Source organism: Mirounga angustirostris, unplaced genomic scaffold (genome assembly GCF_029215605.1).
Source record: "Mirounga angustirostris isolate CCGP_5_RB_7025 unplaced genomic scaffold, mMirAng1.0.hap1 SCAF_3, whole genome shotgun sequence".
Lineage (NCBI taxonomy): Eukaryota > Metazoa > Chordata > Mammalia > Carnivora > Phocidae > Mirounga > Mirounga angustirostris.
In genome coordinates this window covers 179,853,549-179,871,617 of record NW_026991711.1, presented here as the reverse complement: position 1 = coordinate 179,871,617, position 18,069 = coordinate 179,853,549, and the positions used below count along the sequence as shown (strand labels likewise).

At 42.1% G+C, this 18,069-nt stretch overlaps 1 protein-coding gene across 2 annotated transcripts in view; it reads left to right on the top strand.

Annotated features, from left to right (window-relative positions):
- The window catches only part of PAX3 (paired box 3), a 97,769-nt gene extending 80,327 nt beyond the window's left edge, over positions 1–17,442 (top strand). Inside the window, exons 8-10 of one of the 2 annotated variants that reach the window (XM_054505997.2) lie at positions 15,912–16,158; positions 16,661–16,691; positions 16,862–17,442. In XM_054505997.2, the coding sequence (XP_054361972.1) occupies positions 15,912–16,158; positions 16,661–16,691; positions 16,862–16,928 (345 nt within the window). In that variant the 3' untranslated portion in view covers positions 16,929–17,442. Of the gene's footprint in view, positions 1–15,911; positions 16,159–16,660 lie in introns of both variants that reach the window. The other variant, XM_054505995.2, reaches the window with a different exon arrangement.
- The last annotated feature ends 627 nt before the right edge of the window (positions 17,443–18,069 follow it).

Genomic DNA, 18,069 nt, shown 5'->3' with positions numbered 1-18,069 from the left:
TTGTCTTAGTACTTGTAGCATCCTCAGCGAGTTAGAAAAGGGACAGATAATGAAGTTCCTCCTTATTTCTTTAGGCAGAGTCGGGGGACAAAAGATGATGAGCGCACCAGAATCACGCCAAACATGTTGAAAAAACAACAGAGTAGGAGAACTGGAAATTGGAACTTTCTAGAGCCTTGGGGTTTATCACTTCTCAGGATTGCCTCTATGTAAGCAAGGGGGGACCAACCCTACTTTTGGTTGTCTGGCTTTATTAGGAATATCCTAAAGAAAATTCAAAGATAAGAGCCCACTTCGAACAGCCTGGTTTACCTGTTAACTAAAGAAGAGAGAAAGAAAGACCCTTCAGTTTTACTGCTGATTATATAGAAGGGCTTATATAGATTGGATCATATGATATTCCAAATGGAACTGATCTTACCGTTTCTCCTCTTCCTCTCCTCCTCCACTTCCTCTGCTTCTCTCTGGACATCTAATATGCAGATGAATCAACCAAGGCTCAGAGAGCTTGAGGCCTGCTGAAGACCACCAGGCGCTAGAGAGAGAATTGGGGCTGGAACCTGGGACCCTTGGCTCATAGGCTAGGATCGCCCCCATGAGAGCATGTGGTTGGGCAGAGAGGGAACAGGTTTTCTGAAAACTAGAGGGAGGGGGCTTTCATCACATCTTAAAATCATCGAGTAGAGATGAGTTTTCGAGACTTGGGTTCAGGTTAAGTGACACTCTTTTTGCTAATATGCTCTTTACATGCTTTTTTGCTTTACACACTTTTCCTATCAATCTTTTAACTTCCCCCAATAATAAAGGTTATTATTAATAATAATAGAATAACTACATGGTTATTATAGAAAATAGAAAAAAAATTTTTTTTAAGTGTCTTCAGAGTAGAAAAAAGAAATTCCCCTGGGCAACCTCTGTTAATATTTTTACATATTGCCTTCCAGCTCTTTTGGGTCTTACACCTTTTCAAAAAATATAATTGAGATAATAGTGTATATACCTTTCCATGCTGCTTTCTATCTTTACATTTCCGCATTGGCCTTTCCCCACCAACTAACTTACATGGAATTGGATCTAAAGGCTTTTGAGTTGTTTCGGTCAATTCATTGTAGATCTTTTCAGTGGAGGCTGTTTGACATGTTCAAAATAATGTGTGCATTGCATTTGACTTTCTTCCTAGTGGGGCTGGCCATTCAGACTTGGATCTCATGAGAATTGCTTCTCTGTGTGTGTGTGTCTTTTAGTTGGTAATCTTCTGGAGTCTCTGACACATCTGTTCCCTCAAGCCAAGAGATTCCTCTAAAGCTTGGAATCAGAGCCATCAGCCCAAGGGTATTTCTTAAATGCCCTCAGTGCTTTTCTCAGGGAGGGTCTCAGCTTCCTGAGAGACGGGGTGAAACAGTGATGTAGGAGATCACACCTATCTGGCTGGTCAGATTTGAGCAGCAATAGACTGACTGACATGTATTTTGACAAAAGATCAGAATATTGACAAAACCGTTTAGAAACTTTGGGCATATCCTTCCTCAAGTTTGTCTTATTCTGAGGGAATCAGTAACTATATCTGAAGAATATGGCCATTTTTCTTGTGGAAAAACGGAGACTACTGCAGCTCAATCATCTAAATGGCAGGGTGAACTGCCGGCAGACTTAAGAGCCAAAAATCTCTCTCTTCCAATTGTTACTAATTCTCGTATAAACACAAATGACACGTTTTGCTTGCTGAAGAAGCGTAATGGCCTAGTGAGTCTTCCATAGGCTCTGGCACTGATATTCCTGCCCTGATTTTCCTGCAGGCCTCGTCCAAAGGCTTCACCAATTGTAGGGGTTGGCTCCACATTCTCCCAGAGACTGGATCTGTCGGGGTAATCTGAGACAAGAGTCCCAGGGATGGGTGACAGAGGGGAAAGGCTATGACCTCAACCTTTTCTGTTGTCTCTGAATTGCATTTCGTCTGAACCACGTAACTCTTGTAGGAGGAGATGGGCCTTCTCATACTGAAAGACAAACAGCTTCTGAGAAGACCATTCGAGTCACTCTAGTGAGGGTTTTCCCCTGCAGTAGCAGCCTTCTTCGGAAAGGTTGTGTTCTCTTGGTGTGGGGACCATAGAGAAAGAACACAGGGAAATAGAGACCATGTATTTCCCCTCCAGACCCAGATGGCACGTTCCCAGCACCTTGCTGCACATGGAGGAGAGAAGAAGGAACGCTGACTTGGAATACAGAGCGCCAGGGAAATCCTACCATATGCTTAAGACATGAGACTAATTAACATTTGGCCCATGTTCTTCCAATTAACTTTGCTCTGCAAGAAATACTACCCTACTGCTCCCCCACGTCCAGAACACACGGAACCAAACCCCAAAAACAAGGCCAATTAATTTAACAAACTTTTATCATCTCATGCTCCACCCCCATCCCATGGCTATAATCGCCACAGTTTTTGGTGACAGCTTCTAATGATTTCTTAAGTGAAATACAGTATCAGTGGGGTTGCATGGTTTCTAGAAAGCTTTTTTTTTTTTTACTGTTATGTTGTATACAAAAATGGGCCAACTTGGCTGCATCTAGGGTTCATCAACCATTGCAAATGATTCTTCAAATGTTTTGGGTTTGGTAAAACCTAAAACACATTTTGCCAAGCACTTTTCCTCCTTAATTTTTCAAACTGTGTATTTTAGGGAAAATTTGATCCATATGGTTTTGATTCATTTACTCTTATAGCATTGACATTTTTTTTTTCTAACGGAGCTATTTGATATCCAAGAAGATTTCTGAGCTTTTCCTACGTTCATTTTAAGCATTTTCCTCCTTAAAAAGAGGAAGTCATCTTTGCAACCTCAGAGGCCGTAAATTTTGAGTACTCTCTCAATTCGGCAATACTTAAAAATACATTTGGTATAAATCTGGATTATTATGAATACATTTTATGTTTAGAGGAGATGGGCAGATTTTCGTTTCTGGTTTATGAGTGAAACCAATGACGAAATAAGAAAATGGGCTTAAATTACAAAAAAAAGTTTTGAGGAAAGTTTAACTGTTATTAATAAATCCCTACGGTAAGAGCTATGTTCCGAGGCCTCATTTCACATTTTCGTCCAGGTCTTGGATAGGCTGTAATTGAATAACCAGTACACCTGTCCTATTTCATGGGTAATCTACTGAGGAAAGAAAAAATTCTCATAAAGCCTTGTGTACCAGGCTTAAAAACGCTTGAATGTTTGCTCGCTGCGTACCACCTCAGGAATAAAGCGTAGGTCTGCACGTCTCATCAAGCCTGTGGACCATGCATCTGTTCAGTCGGGTTGCTGGATCACGGCTCTGTGGGGATGGGATGGACCCAAGAAAGAGCAGATAGATCGTCGAACTAACGAGACGGTGGTTAATGGTGGAGGACAGCCGGGATCAACCCTTGTTCTTATCCATATTTTACAAAAGACAGCCTTGAACTCAACCTACTCATCCAGTTGCTTTTAAAGAATAATATTAAACTTGAGATTATTAGTGTGTAATGTATGTAAATTGCATATTTGGTGGCAGCCATGCTTATTAGGGTACTTCTTCATTTCATGCATATATGTATTAGTCCGTCGTGGTTCCATTTCAAATCAGATTTCAATTGCTCAGCACAGCTTCTTTTCACAAACATTTGTTAATCCCGACACTTATTAGGGAGGAGCATTTAAGTGTTAATATGTGTACACAAAACTCAAGACGGCTTTTGATTTTGCTTGTCATTTTTTGCACCACAGTGTTCACAATGATCTCAGATTCCTTAGCTGCCAGGCAAGATGATGGGTCTTTGTCCAGCGAAGGAATAAGGGCTTACGGATCAGCTTGTTACGTGGAGGCGGTATCATCATTAAGAATGGTTGTGATGGGTACTTCTCTGTCTCATAGAAGAAGTCTTTTTCACTGTGGCATGGTAATTCCTTGACCTTTTCTCGTACTGTCGATCCATGGAAAAGTGGTAAGGTTTACCCTGGTCGGGGGGCCGGCTCCTGTTTCAGGAGAGCTATTTTTCTGGCCGTTTTCGGGCCCACATGGAGAAGCTGCTCGATGCCAGGCCATTTGTTTTGTCTGTTTCACACCCACGGTACAGACTTGGCGCCCTCAGCCCTCCTTTATCATTACGAAGAACCAGACAATCGGGCCTGCCACCAGCAGCCCGTTTCCCAACAGAGGCACTTCCTTCCCTTGACACTTTCCAGAAATTCACCTGTGGGGGAAAGAGGAGTGATTTTGATTAAAGAGATTGGTTGGGTGTCAAACAGAGCTCGGATGGGGAGACGTGCCATGCCAAAGGGGCAGCCCCTCCAAAGCTTGAGCTTCCTTCTGTTTCATTTCTGAAGCAGCCCGTGAGCTCAAAGCCAAGGCCACAGCCTCACATGTTTATGAAGGCTCCAGGATGTTTATGATCATAAATGAGCCCATTTCAGCTACAGCAGAATAACTGTGGACCATTCGTATGTTTCCATTCTGCCATGCTAAGTTTTCGAGATGTTCTGCTCGGCGGTGGAAACATTGCTGCTAATCCATTTGTTGAATCAGTGCAGGCTGTAATTGACCCACTGCCTTTGGTTTTTCTCCGAAGGCTGTGGTTGCTCCCCTTAAAGAAGGGGAGGCGAGCCCTGGTTTATGTCAGCTCTGGCCGCAGCCTCTTGAGTTTAGTTACAGATGGGGAGAATTTTGAAAGAAACAACTATTTGGCCCAAATCTCCTTTTTTTTTTTTTTTTTAAAGAAGGGGGGGAGCAGCATCAATGACTGACTCTTACATCATCTCACTGAAATGAGCCACAAGCGAACCTTTCTTGCTGAATTATGTTTTTTTGTGTGTCTGCTGAATTGATTTAAAGAGAAACTCCATCAGCTACTTTCCCTTGCACGTTGGACAAATCAAATGCAACAACCCCATGGTTTTGGGGACCCATTTGAATTCCTTTAGCTATCGGGGGAGAAAAAATTGACTGTGATAGCTAGGTCTATAACGAAGCTACTAGAATAAAAAGTTTTTCTTTGTAGTCAGTAAAAGCCCAGGAAAGCAGTGCTGGGTTCTAGTGTGAGGCCAATGGTCTGAATCAACCCTTTATATGTGGTTGGAATGCAATGTAAAGCTTTTAATTTATTACTGCATTTGCAAAATGGCAATATCTACAGAAATCTGAATACTTGCATATTTATTCAATTAGGGGCTGAATGTGTGCTTTGTACTGCAGACACAGAAGACTGGATTTACTCATTAGTTGTGTACTATTTTTTTGTTTTCTTTTTTCTAAAGAAATCTGTTTCTGTGAAACAGTCTGGGTCTCATCAGAGGTGTGTATTTTTTTTTTTTTTTCTGTAGAGGTGTGTATTTTTCAATGTACAGTATACTATTTAAAATTAAAAAATTACTAGCTAGAGTTCAGCGAACTAGAGTTTCAGAGGTTAGTGATTGCATTGTTCCCGTTGATCAACGAACGAGAAAGATGGGCAGTGGTGAGACAGTGCATTCTGCAGACTCACAGGGTAGGAGCTCCCCCTGGAAGGGAATATTTCCTCCCTGTGACAGGATGGCAGCCCGTTCTTGGCGCCGAACTAATGAAGGAGGCAGGCATTATTTAAAGAAAGAACTTATCTTCTTATCTCACAAAAAACCTGAGGTCTCATTTTGGGCAGCTTGCATTAAAAAAAAAAAATCGAATTAAACTTTGGATTTCAAAATCGCCTGCAGCTCTGAGCCTCTACATATGGGACTCCACAGGAAAATTTCTAGTTCAGTGGCAATTCTGCTGTGACTCTTGCAGGCAGAATTTCTTCTTTTAGCCTCTGTTGAGGTCCGTTGGTGTGTTTGTACCTTGTGAAAACACGTACGCCATACCACCCTGTGTTATATGATAAAGTACCCATTCCCCTCTTTCCTATGAGCTTCTGGAGGAGTGGTCCTAGGTCCTAATCATCTTGGAACACCCAGGAACCAAGCAGTGCCTCATCATAAAGGCTTGTTCCCCATAGTGGGCTCCTTGAAAGGTGGTTTGGGGAAAATGGATTCTGAACCAACAATTTGATAAATGTTACAAATTATATCCATTTATCTTTCAAAGTCCCAGGGCACATTAGCCTACTAAAGGCTCTGACAAGTCTTGCAGTGTAGAAACATGTTTGTCTCGCTCCGTGTTTTCTGATTTAACTATGAAGCCCTTTTGCTGAGTATTAAACTACCAAGTTTTTTGGAACATTCCCTAGGAAGTGCTGAATGAGAGAAAACACGGATGGAGACCCACTCACGATTTGTCCATGTCTAAAATGCTTCCCTTGTTTTTTTTTTCTTCACGAGTGAATCTTCTTTCTTTTTTTAATCTGATTTTACTATGTTATGTTAATCAACATACATTACATCATTAGTTTTTGATGTAGTGTTCCAGTGAATCTTCTTTCTATGTAATGTCTGATGTTATCTTTTCCTTCCACACATTGTACCCCTGCTCTTTATAAAAACTTAGCAGGCAAAAGAGTGATTTTATTTTATTTTATTTATTTATTTTTTAAAGATTTTACTTATTTGACACAGAGAGAGAGACAGCGAGAGAGGGAACACAAGCAGGGGGAGTGGGGGAGGGAGAAGCAGGCTTCCTGCTGAGCAGGGAGCCCGATGTGGGGCTCAATCCCAGGACTCTGGGATCATGACCTGAGCCGAAGGCAGACGCTTAACGACTGAGCCACCCAGGCGCCCCAAAAGAGTCATTTTAAAGAAGAAGCTGTGAACTGCTTAATAATGTTTAGATAGGCGGAGAAGGGCGCAAAGAAAGGAAAGAGTTCCTGTTTAGTGACTTGATTGCAATGTGGATGCAACTCATTGATCTAAAGAAGGAGCCTCAAGGTCAAAAGCACCAGATTTCCAAAACTTATCAGCCATTTGCTAGCTGTATTATTTTTGGGCAAGTTGCTTAAACTATCTTCGCTTCTGTTTCATCTTCTTGTTAAATGGGGAAGATAAAAAAGAATTGTCCAACAGAGCTGGGCTGAGAAAGACAGTACTTTGGAAATTTGGAAATGCTTTTTGATGAGTTAATAATACGAATGCAATGGGGCTTTCACTACTGTTTACAACAGAACAGCCCATGAATCTCTGACAAAAACCAAAAACAGTGTGTTTGTCCCTGCCAAAGAAGGCAAATGTGGAAACTGAGTAGTATCAATAGAAAGGCAAGTTTCTTCATGGAGTGGAGTGTTTTCAGCTGTTCTACTCAGACATTTTAAAGAATATTGGTATCCACTCAGAATGCAGGAATTGTAATGTGCCTGAGATACAATAGTCCCCAGAAATATGATATACACAACTTGGTTTTGTTTGAGAAATTCAGGATACAATAACATAAGAACTCACTGCAGCAAGAATAAGAGCCAACGGTCCTTTATTCCATGGGGCTAGGAGTGGGGAAAGGATAGGGTCATCCTGATGGTTTCCTTTTCTTATTCTTATTTTGATTTACTGAAATCCAATATTGACATGGACACATTTTTAAAAAATCTACAGCCAGCTTCTATGGTACTGGATACCTCAAAGGTAAGCAAATCTGATAAACAACTATGCTTCTCTCTTCAGTAAAGAATAGAGGTAGCTAAGACAGCAGGTACAATAGAGAGGTCTTAGAAAGTAAGGGACAATCTAACCAACTAATTTTGAGTTACCAATTGGGGAATATTCTTTTAATCACTAAATTACAAAGATGCTACTTTGTCAAGACCTGTAGGAGCAGATTAGTTTCTGTAGCTCAAAGAACTGTGTAAGTGGTTTCACCGTGGGCTCTAGATGTTTCCAGCATAAACATCAGTTTCCTGTGCAATAGGAGACATAACCACTGTCCAATTTATGATCAAGGACATAAGTAAATTTTCAGGTAGGAAAGCAACACAACATCTTTATTGGCTCAGTATCCCTGGAATTGGGTCAGGGAGGGAATCGAGGTACATAGGATTTTAGCTTAGTGGGGTAGTAGCTTCTGGTTTTTGGAAGACTGTAATTTCAGACGTCGCATATCTGTAAGAGTTACTGCAAATTTCCATGCATCTTGGATGGATGCTTATTCTGCTTTACCACAAAACCTGTGAAACAGGCCAGCACACATTTCCTAAAGGATATATTCATTCTTAGACTTTTGCTAGGCTGTCCTCTGCTTTCCCATGGTTAATAGAAATAGACTTCTTGACATCTACTCATTAAATTAGTATCAGTTGTCTTATCAGTTGACTCTTTACTCTGAGAAACATACCTTCTTTCCCATGAAAAGAAGGATAGGGAAGCTTCTTTTCTGTGATCTTAGGCATTTAGTTGATGGAGTCTTAGGACCTTGACTCTGGGCAGCCATAGAAATATTTGCCTACATCACACCTGGTCTGGAAGAAAGAAAGGATTTCCTTGTTGAGATGGGCCACTGTTGTCCTCCCTTAATAGGCTGGCGTGTCTGTCCTCCGTGTTGTTAGAGTGTTGGTGGAAGGGAAAATCTCAGGGGAAAGAGAATACAGTGTAGCCCAACATCTTTTGTTTCAGAGGGGCAGAGTTTAGGTCCTTCTTTCTAAAAGCCAGCGTGGACTTCTAGTTTATTGTAAGTTTTTGTGTGTGTGTATGTGTGTGTGCGTGAATCTTAGACAGAGCTGGGCAGCTAAGGTGCAGCAAGATGTGCATTTATGAGTGGTCACGATGGTGAATCAGCCCCGCAGTTCCTTGAATGCAGGTTTACTTTATGGGCAATTAGAGATGAAGTTTTAATCCATCTCCCCGAAGTACTGTGGGATGGCCAATTGTAGAGCTTTTCCCTTTCTAGATTTGGGATCCCAGGTCCCAGAGGGTCGATTAATATTTAGCAAACATGTCCTGAAGTCGTCATGAAATTAAAGCAAGATATAGGTTTGATTTTCCACAGTCACGTGTTCAGGCAGGTTTTTGAAGTGGTGATGGGTTTGAGTGCTTACCTTTCGGAGGACTGCTGCGGTGGTGGGAAGAGTTAACAGCAGGTAATGCCATTCCTTCCAGAGAGAGTTTGAGACTCTCTGCGTTAAGTGATGAATGAGGGTATCTGACCCACATCTGTTTTACATTAGAATGGAACATTGCCCTGACATCGTTAGGAGCATTTGTCAAGATTCCCTGGACAGAGCTTCTGTAAATTACATGCTGCAAATGTGTCAGGGTCAGATAAGAGGATATCATTAACTCCCTCAAGTTTACTTAGGGCTCTGTCAGTCCATCTTAATATGCTAACAGCCAACAATTTTCCTTGAGCTGTTTTGTTATATTTTTCATTCAAAGAAGAAGAAAAGTCGATGCTCTACCCCCTACCCGCAATATTGCACATGTTCTTTTCTCATAAATCATATTAATTGTAGACATGGTCACAAAGCATATTAAATGCAGGCATGCGTAAATGAATTAAAACATATGAGAATTTTATTATGACCCATGGTGGGTGTAACATAGTCAAATACCAACTGTATTAACTGGCATCCTTTTTCATTTGGGTGCAATACGCTTTTTCTTAATGGGCTTTATTTTATTGATAATAGATGGATATGATCATCACTGGCTAGAAGTAAACAATATGTATGTGCGTGTGTGTATGTATGTGCGTCTTGTGTGTGTGTGTGTGTGCGTATACATGTCATCATTGCATGCCATTTCTATGCTGAGTCTTTGCCTGGATTTATGTTTTAGTCAGCAGTGCCTAAAGAGTATTGCTTTCAATTTAACAGCTTAACTCTACTGAGAAATAGGTACTCTAAAGAATTGAGGAAATAGAAGTTATTCTGTGATTGGTCACAGGGCTGGAGATTAAATCACATCTATCACTCAGAGTTTATCTGAGATAGTACTTACTGTGCTCTTTACAAATAAAACTTAGAAGTCCCTGTAGCATATGAACCACACTTGTCTGGCACTCATACTCTTGAATCATGCATTAAACATAGCTACTTGCAAAATGTAAGCTAAGGAGTAAAATAAAAAAAAATAAGGATGTGTTTAGCGGGACATTTTACAAACACTGGCTTTCTATCTGGTTAGGTAAAGAAAGGTCAGGCATGCCCTTCCCATAACTGTGGGTGTGGGTGAGAAGGTCACCCTACTTACCTTAAAGAAACTTCTGCCCTCAGGCAACTTCCCTCTTATGGCTTTTGAACAGACAGGGCCAAAAAATCTAATTATTCAGATTCTAATCAACTGCAGGGTCATTCCTAAGGCATTTGAATCTGAAGGCAACATTCTGGTTCTCAGTTGTTCAAATTTAGGCTTTTCCAGGCTCCAAGATACAGTCACTGAAATTTAACCATCAGATAGACTACTCCTGCAGCATCTGTGTTAGCAAAAAAAACAAAAACAAAACAAAAAACAAAAAACATTTAGACATTTGAGTATTTTTGTTTGGTTTTGAAAATACCTTATATCCAAATTAAGAATATATGTAGTCAATATATACAGTTTTGGAAGGGAAGCTAGAAGCTAAAAAAAAAACAACAAAACACAACCCTGCATATCATACGTAGCTATATTTCACAGCTATGTTTTCTAAAACATACAGAAATGTATATCATTGCATGTTAAATCACAAGAACATCTGATTACTTAAGAACAAAAAAGAAAGTAAAGACACGAACCAGGATTCCTACTGAGGAAAAAAGACGCGCCAAGATGTACACCATAATTTGCTAAATATTTGAGATTTCTGATTAGCTCTGAGCCCTTTCAACTGACGGCAAAACCATAACACTTAGGCTAAGACAAATATTTTCCAGACTCATTGTTTTGAACGTAAATCTTCATTTGGCCCGTAGTTTTTATCTTTTATATTTACTCTTCCATTAGGAAAATTAATTCAAGAGAAATATGGCATGAAGCAATTGTAAAGAGTTAGTTTTTTCCCTGAACCATATAATCTTCCAATCAAGATATAAACAACCTATTTGGAATTCTGAAACTTGAGAATGACCTTAAAGAGATCTTTCGAAAATGTCTCTAATAATTCGAACAATGGAAGGATTAACACAAGTGTTGGCACACGATTCCAAGGCTTTGGATTTTTTAAAAAGGTTATCCATAAAACAATTTAGAAACAGTGTCCGGGAAGTGTTTTTGGAGGTAACAATTTAGAAATATACTTAATAGTTGTTTTTTCAGACGCCTCACCTAGGAGTTGTACTCCGTGTGAAATCTTCCTCCTATACCCCTTCCCAGTGGGACAGAGCAGAGATCTTTATTACAGGAAAATTCTTCTTGGTCATTGCATCTCCTGGACTTATCTGGCATTTAGGAAGTGTGTGGTCCGTGTCCCGTAGACAGAAATGTCCTGTAGACAGAGCCCTCAGTTTATTTATTTTTCTTTGAAATTTTTTGTGAGAACCTGTGGCTATGCTTCCCTCAACCCCAAATTAAAAAAAAAAAAAAAAATCAGGCAGAAGTGCCAGTCCTGTCGTAGAAACAGCTTACTAATGGTTTATGAGGGGGGAGAAAACACCCATTCTACAACAAATGAAGATTTTATTTTAAGCTTTGAATGACAAATTGCTGTCGGAAAATGCATGTATAAAAGAAACTGCGACAATATTCTGAGAAAGAAAATATGACTGGAAGTCATTCCATAACCATATTATGGGGGGAGTTCTAAGAAGTTCGTTTACCAAATTCTTTGTGCAGCAAAAAGAAATTTCCATAGCTTCCCTTGAGCCACATGAAATACAAAATAGCTTTTAAAGAAATGTACATAAAAGTGTAATGGGACCCTTCCATAGAGACTTGAGGTTTTAAATTATGTTAGGGGAAAGTAATGCATTTTGTATTGATATATTCACTATTTTATTTTCCAAAACAGATTTCCTTTTCATTTTTTAAATTAGAAGTTATTAAAAAGATGTATATTTCTCAAGTTTTCTCCATGTGAAATACTGGAATAAATCATTGTTAGTTTCTAATCATTTGTTAATTTCCATTTCGGGCCACCTGTAGGAAAATACTAGTGCCTCTCGCTGATCCTTATACAATTCTCGAGAAAGAAATCATGAGGACAATATGTGACCATCACAGTGGAAATAAGAACTTGTGGGAAGAATGTCTGTCTCTTGGGCTCTGTGGGGGAAGTCAAAGGGAGCAAAGATGACTGGTCTCTGATCCTTTTCAGTTTTCACATTAGCCACTGTGGGTACCACGCTGCCGAGCTAAGGGCTCTCGATCATGCGGAAACTGTCACTGGCTTTTTGTGTAGGACACAGGCAATACTGAAAGGAAGACCCCAAATGGGTCCCTCCTGTTCCATTCACCCAGCAACTTTCTGTTGCCCAGGAGTAGGACTCTGGCAGATCCTACTATGTCTTCTCCATCCTCCAGGAGATATATTTCCAGGCCCTAGATTTCAATCTTGTCCTCAAGTATTTTCTAATTCAGCAGCTGCACCAAGTTGCAGAACCAGAAACTGAATTTGGCTTGCAGGAAGGACTCATTTCTTCTCTTTTAGGATCTTCATGGTTTTCTCCCATGGACAAAAATCATTACTGCTTTCAAAGTTAATGCAAACAAGAAATATATGGCAGAGGATTAAAAAAATAAGTTTATCACAAAAATGTACATGTAGTTCATGAGAGAGTGTGCATGTTTTGAATAACAGTTTGCTCTTGTTCTTCAACTATAATTGTGTATGGAGAATTCCATTTCTCCCTTAAAGTGATACAATGATAACTAAGTTTCAAGTAAGTATTTTCATGAAGGGTAGTATTAATTTAAATGTAATTCCATTTTATCCAGTTCCTTTGGCCATTTTTTCTTCTTGGGATTAATATAATTACAAAATTGCTTTTGCTAAGTGTTTGTTTTTATTTAGCACAGTTTATTTGCAATAAAATATTTGTGCCCTATGTCATTAACTCCCTTTCGTTGACACGATCACATTTGTCATATTTTTATTTTTCCCATCCATTCTTGCTCATCAGGCCAGTACACAAAGAGATACCCCTGATTTGAAAGGGGTAGGCTAGGCATTGAACAACCTCTGTTTTAGATCCTTTTCTTCTAGTAGAACATGCCTGAATAATTTGAGCTGAAATAAAATAATAAATTAGTACATCAATAGCATTTTTTTGAATTTTCCAGATATATGTATGTGAAATCATCTATACAAACTGAAAGGCAAAAAAAGAAAAAAAAGAAAAAAAGAAAAAACAGAACATGTAGGTGGAAGAACATTCAGGAAATAACTTAAATGCATTCTGAGTTATGTTCAAGTTTTTTAAATGAGAAAATGAAGTAATTAATTTACTATAAACAGCGTCGGGGAGGGCCCATGAAGAGCCCCACGTTCTGGTTCATTACTGCTTTCAAAGTTCTCCCTCCCGGAGCTCCAAGAATCTACTGGCTCTTTATTTTGTGACTCTCACTTTCCCCAAATCCCCAGTAAAATAAAATGACGCTCTGTCACGTATGATTATTTTTTTAGAATATAAGTAGTTTTTAAGGCTTTTTAAAAAGCTATTTCACCACGTAACTCGAGAAAATTTAGATCCCCTGGAACATCTTTAAAAATCTGGGTATTGCTGTGTTGCTTTCCACACACTGGCCCCCCGCTTCCCACATGCTTGCACACACAACTCAAACGAAAAGGCAGACGAGGAAACAGAGACTAGCTCTTCGGGGGGAAAGGTGGGGGAAATTGGTGGCTTGTTAAAGTAGAGCAAGAAAGGGTCATCCATGGAAGGTGGTTAAGCAGACCTGCCCCCCACTTTTGTCTCTTGGGGCTAACTGAACATGTAGATCAGTTTAAAGCTGCATTTCAAGAAGATTTTGGTTAGATAGGAGGCGGATGCAGACCCTTCCCAAAGGGGATGGTGGTGTCATTGGTTTTGGAATCTAAGATGTCTTTTCTGGGATGCAAGGCTAGGCCCTCTCTCCCGCCTTGCTGGACCCCCTCCACCCAGGAGTCTGTGGCCTGAATTACCTGGGCGGACAGCGCGAGGCCAGAGTCCTGGCTTGGGGCTCACCGCTACCCTCTCCTCTCGCTCGTATTTGTAACTTCGCCCCTCTATGCTTCAAACTCCCTCAAGCCCAGCAGGGAGATGGTGGCCCTGTGTGTGGTTATGGCTCCCGCCTGAAATGCTCGGTAAACAGGCTCTTCACGCTGTCCCCATCTCTTCTTGCAATTGTTTCTTGACCCCTGCCGCTGGATGGTACGAAGTTGAGAAGAATCACTCCCACTCTCCCGGGGCGGTTTTCCAGCTGCCAAATTAGTTAGCCACTTAACTTCCATCCCCAGGAGCTGTAAGGGTCAGCGAGCTTGGGTTTGCAGAACACTTCCCCGTGTGATCTGAAAGTTGGCCTGTTAATCGCAAGGTGGTGGTTGTTTTGTTTTGTTTTTGTCTTTTTTTTTTTTTTTTAAGAGATTTTATTTATTTATTTGACAGAGAGAGAGATAGCGAGAGCAGGAACACAAGCAGGGGGAATGGGAGAGGGAGAAGCAGGCTTCCCGCCGAGCAGGGAGCCCGATGTGGGACTCGATCCCAGGACCCTGGGATCATGACCTGAGCCGAAGGCAGATGCTTAACGACTGAGCCACCCAGGCGCCCCTTGTTTTTGTCTTTTAAAGTTTTCTTGCTTTCTAGGGTTATTTACAAAACTGAACAGAGTTTTTAGAACATGCTTGTATTTCGGGCTTTTCTTTCCTTTTAACACCTTCTTATATGTGAAATGTTTAGATAAGAAATGAAAAGGCAGGGAATGGAGGCAGTTACTTGGAGAGTTCTTTAGCACTCCCTTCCTTTCTTCCTTCCTTCCTTCCTTCCTTCCTTCCTTCCTTCCTTCCTTCCTTCCTTCCTTCCTTCCTCCCTCCCTCCCTCCCTCCTTTCCTCCTTCCCTCCCTCCCTCCTTCCCTCCTTTCCTTCCTTCCCTTCCTCCCTCCCTTCCATCCCTCCCTCTCTCCCTCCCTCAGTACCTAATATGTGTCAAGTACCACGTTGGGTGCTAGGAATATAAAGGTGAGTCGGTTATTGCCCTCAAAACTCTCATAATTCAAAGTAGGTGACCAAAGTCATGATTGCACAGTGGGAGGGATGAGTAAAGCACCCAGGAGCATCAGAGGACGAGTAATTATCTCTGATTACTTAGGGATGGCCAAGATAGGGAGAGGAACTTTCTTGAGAGGGAACGCTACGAGAATAGACACTGGCATCTTAAAATACATGAAAAGAATTTCATTTGAATCCGTTGATTTTTATTTATTTATTTTTAATTTTTTAAAAGATTTTATTTATTTATTTATTTGATAGAGACAGATAGTGACAGAGAGAGCAAGAAAGAGCACAAGCAGGGGGAGAGGCAAAGGGAGACGGAGAAGCAGGCTCCCCGTGGAGCAGGGAACCGGACGTGGGGCTCGATCCCAGGACCCTGGGATCATGACCTGAGCCGAAGGCAGATGCTTAACCACTGAGCCACCCGGGCACCCCTGAATCTGTTGAATTAAAAAAGAAATATATAAGCTAATGTCTGTTTAAAATCACATGTGAAACTTCCAGATGTAATATATGATTAGCCAGTGTTCTGTATCAACAGATAGAATTTCTCCCTCCGTCCTTCTGTCCCTTCTTTGAAATTCTAGACCGATTTTATCGCTAGAGGCATGGTGAGGCGCTCATTCCACCTCTTTTCCTTTTCCCTCCCTCCCCCCTGCTCCCTCCACGCCCCACCTTTCCTTTTTCTGAAACCGAAGTCCGATGGCTATCACTGGGCACGATGCAGTGTCCGAGCCCCTTTGCGTTGTGGTCAGTGTCTTCTGGACAGCCCTGTGCGAGCAGATTTCCAAAGAAATGAAGATGGGACTTCTCCAGTTATCCTTTCAGCTCTCAGCTATGATCCGGGCCTCTCTGCATTCTTACTTCTTCCCAATCTGCCTGTTTATTTTAGGTAATGGGACTCCTGACCAACCACGGTGGCGTGCCCCATCAGCCCCAGACCGACTATGCTCTCTCCCCTCTCACCGGGGGCCTGGAACCTACCACCACGGTGTCGGCCAGCTGCAGTCAGAGACTAGACCATATGAAGAGCTTGGACAGTCTGCCAACATCTCAGTCCTACTGTCCACCCACCTATACCACCACGGGCTACAGTATGGACCCTGTCACAGGCTACCAATATGGGCAGTACGGACAAAGTAAGCCTTGGTCTCTCTGGGGCTAATGACTCCTGACAGGATGAAAAATCTGAGCCCTTCCTCAAGAAAGGGGCGGCGGCGGCGGCATGACTAGGCCTGACGTCCCGGTGTCAGTCCCAGTGTTGTGACAGAGCCCGCCTTCTGTCCCAGCAAGGGCTCCCTTGTATCGTTATTTTCTTAGCTGATGTCAACAACATCTTGCGGTTATTAATTGCCGCGATGTGAAGCCCGAGTGCCACGAGGTGAAACACGAGGGTTGGCCAAAATGAAATAACCCCTGGCATTAGAAACACATGTTCTTAATGAGGTCAGCTCAAGGATCATATGGGGCATAATCCCAAAGACACAGACTTGTGTCAAACTTGTCTCAGGAATAAAAATATTAGTCTGGATCCTTTGATACCACGGTATTAAATATGACATCGTCAGCCTGTAGCTGATTTTGCCCCTTGCTGTGAATTGTCCTAGCATGACCTAAAAAGCTCCGTGTGTTTCCTTTCAGGTGCCTTTCATTATCTCAAGCCCGATATCGCATAAGTGAACTGTCCACCTGGAGCTAAAACTGGCCCTGTTTCCGGTCTCCACAGCCTACACGTGAAGAATCTTCTCGGGGAAAAAAAAAAAAAAAAAAAAAAATCATCTTTTTGGGGGGCAGTCTCACCGGAAGGCGGAGAAGAGTGATTGGTTTTTTTTCCTCCAGTAGTTGGTTTCAAGTTCTTTTGAGCATATTGGACAGAAGCAGCGGAGGAAAGGAAGGCCTGGAACAGTGAAAAGACAAATGCAACATTTTAAGGCGATGATTTAACATGGCTACACGTCAAATACCCCAACTCTTTGGTGCTGATGATCGAGGCGCGAGAACATTCCGTTTGTGTGCGCGTGCGCGTGCGCGCGTGCGAGATGTATCTGGACTGGTTCAGCGAGCAGAATGTTCCAGACTATAGTCGGAGCGGACTCTCAAGTGTAACACGTTTGACGTTCAATGCTCACACACCATTTCAAAACCGCTCACGTGATGAAGCGGGAGCGGAGGAATCCTTGGCTCTTTTACACACTGGAAATTGATACGAAAAGAAACGGCACCATGTTTTAGGAAGCTAGACTAGCTGTAAAGGACCTCCCCAATAAATTATTTGTGATCTCATCCTCCTTCGTAACCCGGTTGTCAATAAATGTCGCGGGGCGGACGGCCTTGCCAACAGGACGTGGGATACTGGGAAGAAAAAGCTTGCTTTCTTCCTCGGTGTGGGGAGCGGCGAGCGACATCTGCGCGGTTCATTTTCATCCGGGAGCCCGCCTGGCCGGGGGGGTGGGGGGAGGGGGCGGCGTGGCGGAGAGGAAGTGACGGGCGTTCCCCCAGCTGCTTATCGGTGTGCAATACTGTACCTCACGGAGGCTTTGGCGACGGCCAGGGCCGTAGGAACGGAACCGCAACCGTATCTTGGCGGGCGCTTTATTCTCGCAGCCCATGATTCATTGCGGCAGAATGCGTGACGTCCGCCATTTAACGGACCGCCGACGGCCAGCTTGCTCCTGTCGACTGGGGACGGCGTTCGAGAAGCACGCTTTTGCAGGGACGACGTTTACATTCTTCTCTTTTCTATGGAAGGCAGGGCAAGAGCAGAAATGTCCGCGTGGCTCTCGTGTGCTTTTAAATTATACAAGGGTCTCCAGTAGGGAAAGATTGCAGGAACCGAGGTTTACACACGTTTGTGTGGTGACATTTTAGAATGTCAATAAGGTCGTTTTTTCGAGCTGTCAAGAGGAACGAGAAGGTGGAGGGCAGTGTTATTTATTTCTTTCTCTTCTTGGGACCGTGAACGAGGTAGGCACAGATACATTCCCTTTAGGGTTAAGAACGATGTCGTGGTGGGGTAGTGAGACTAGACGTGGTTCCAGTTTAGTTCACGT